The sequence below is a fragment of the Aplysia californica genome, unplaced genomic scaffold (assembly GCF_000002075.1).
Source record: "Aplysia californica isolate F4 #8 unplaced genomic scaffold, AplCal3.0 scaffold02216, whole genome shotgun sequence".
Lineage (NCBI taxonomy): Eukaryota > Metazoa > Mollusca > Gastropoda > Aplysiida > Aplysiidae > Aplysia > Aplysia californica.
In genome coordinates this window covers 5356-7250 of record NW_004799486.1, presented here as the reverse complement: position 1 = coordinate 7250, position 1895 = coordinate 5356, and the positions used below count along the sequence as shown (strand labels likewise).

General features: G+C 42.7%; 1 protein-coding gene across 1 annotated transcript in view; it reads left to right on the top strand.

The window, feature by feature from the left end:
* Window positions 1–106: 106 nt before the first annotated feature.
* LOC101847471 (endoglucanase-like) overlaps window positions 107–1895 on the top strand; it is a gene marked incomplete at both ends in the record, with an annotated part of 6700 nt that continues 4911 nt past the window's right edge. The window contains 2 exons of the mRNA XM_013091121.2: window positions 107–232; window positions 1786–1882. Of these exons, the coding sequence (XP_012946575.2) occupies window positions 107–232; window positions 1786–1882 (223 nt within the window). The remainder of the gene's footprint in view (window positions 233–1785; window positions 1883–1895) is intronic.

Below are 1895 nucleotides of genomic sequence, written 5' to 3'. Positions count from 1 at the left end.
AACCCTCACAAATTAATATCAACATGTAGACCCTGTTCACCCCCATGCAAGCGATCAAGTGAAGCGACAGAATATTATTTCTAAATCGTACTTGTCATTTCTTTAGGTGGATTCGTTCCTGGCAACGGCAAAGCCCCCAAGCACAGAACCCCCGTAGTCTTCATGGTGACCAACAGCTGTCCAATCAACGAGAACAGAGTTTGGTGTGGCCAGAGCGGAAAGCCTGGAACAAGTAAGTACACAAAGGTCACACACAGTTCACGAACTGTGCTACTTTTGCTTATCAGCATTAAAATCTGGAAAGAAAAAGTAATGTAGGGGCAGACTGAGAGATAGCAAATTAAATAGATCTAGATCTAGATACACAAAAAGCAGATAGATAATAAATGTATGCACATAATGTGTGGCATCGTGGTGAAATCAGGCGCTCATCAATATAATGAAATCGAAGAAAACAGAATTTTTTCTTCTCGCGTGGCAATTTTTATCAAAATTTTTACATTTTTGGCTTAACACCATTTTGGTTCATTTAGAAACAAATTCCTGTGAAGATTTTTACCGAAAACGTTGCTTAAAGGCACACAAATGTATATTTACAGTTTCCACGAAATCTCCGGCTTGGAAATTTCCAAGCTTTGGCGGTTATTTTCTCACTAATTTTACCGGTGAAACCAGGTCATCCCCACCTCCTTCAATCCAAAATATTATATCCACTTCTATTGAAGAAAGAGCAAATCTGAACTCAACCCGTTTTTATCTCATTTCCCCCCTCGCCTTATCCCCAATCATCTCACACAGCCCATGTGGTATCTAATTCTAATCTTACATCGTTTGTATCTCATCTAACCCGGAGGGCTTAGGCTACCGGTTCAAGCCGCGGACCCGACGTTGTGTCCTTGAGAAAGGCACTTTACACGAATTTTCCTCACTTCAACCAAGTGGGAATGGGTACCCGGCCAAAGACAGCGAAAAATCTTGTCAGTATGTTGGTGTCTTAGCACCTGTAAACGGCTGCTTACACTGTATGCTTCCCAGAAAGTTGAGGTTGTTTCAGAATGCTCTCAGGTCTGCTGGGGTAATACATGTGGTATAGATTGTGAAGCGCATAGAGCTTTAGTTTAGTTTTAGTAGAGGTTTTACGGCACTCGCAACTGCATAAGGTCATATGGGCGCCAGAAGATTAGAGGTGTTACAAGAAAGTAACAAACATAAAAAAGAAGAAGGGGAGATAAGGATGATAGATGTTTCATAGGAACGTAGAAGCAAACCACACCAGAGCACCCGCCAACCACCCACGCATAGAGCTTGTTGTTGAGCGGGGATTTGCGCTTTACAAATGCTATCTACTCGTATTATCATAATCTCACACGTTCTGGTCCATCTCACACTCACACCGGCGTCTTTGGTATAGCAGTTAAGCGTTTTGCTATCGCACACAGGAGACCAGAGTTCGATTTCTGTGTGGGAAGGATTTTTTTGTTCCGACTATCTCAGTAATGCTGCTAGGATGTTCTGTCCTTCTCGACTGTGCTGGAGCCTGCTTCCCAAATTACCTCGATTATGCACTGACCTGACAACCAACAATTTGTTTATACATGCACCAGCCATCCATGTCTTGGTGCTGTTTTAGTCTCTTTCTCCTGTCTGTGGATTTTTTTTTCTATCAAAATTACTTCTACTTTTAAAGCCTTGATTCTGCCCATGTGGGTGTAAAAACACCTAGATTAAACCAATAAGTAAATGAATACATTTCACCCAACGTGACGCATCCTTGAACTTCCTCAGACAGAGTCAACGACCACGGCTACGAGGCTCATTTCGACCTGCAGAACAACAAAGGTCAAGTTCTCAACGGTCTGGGCTGGGACAACGCCGAGGTCACGTGGGAAGAAGTC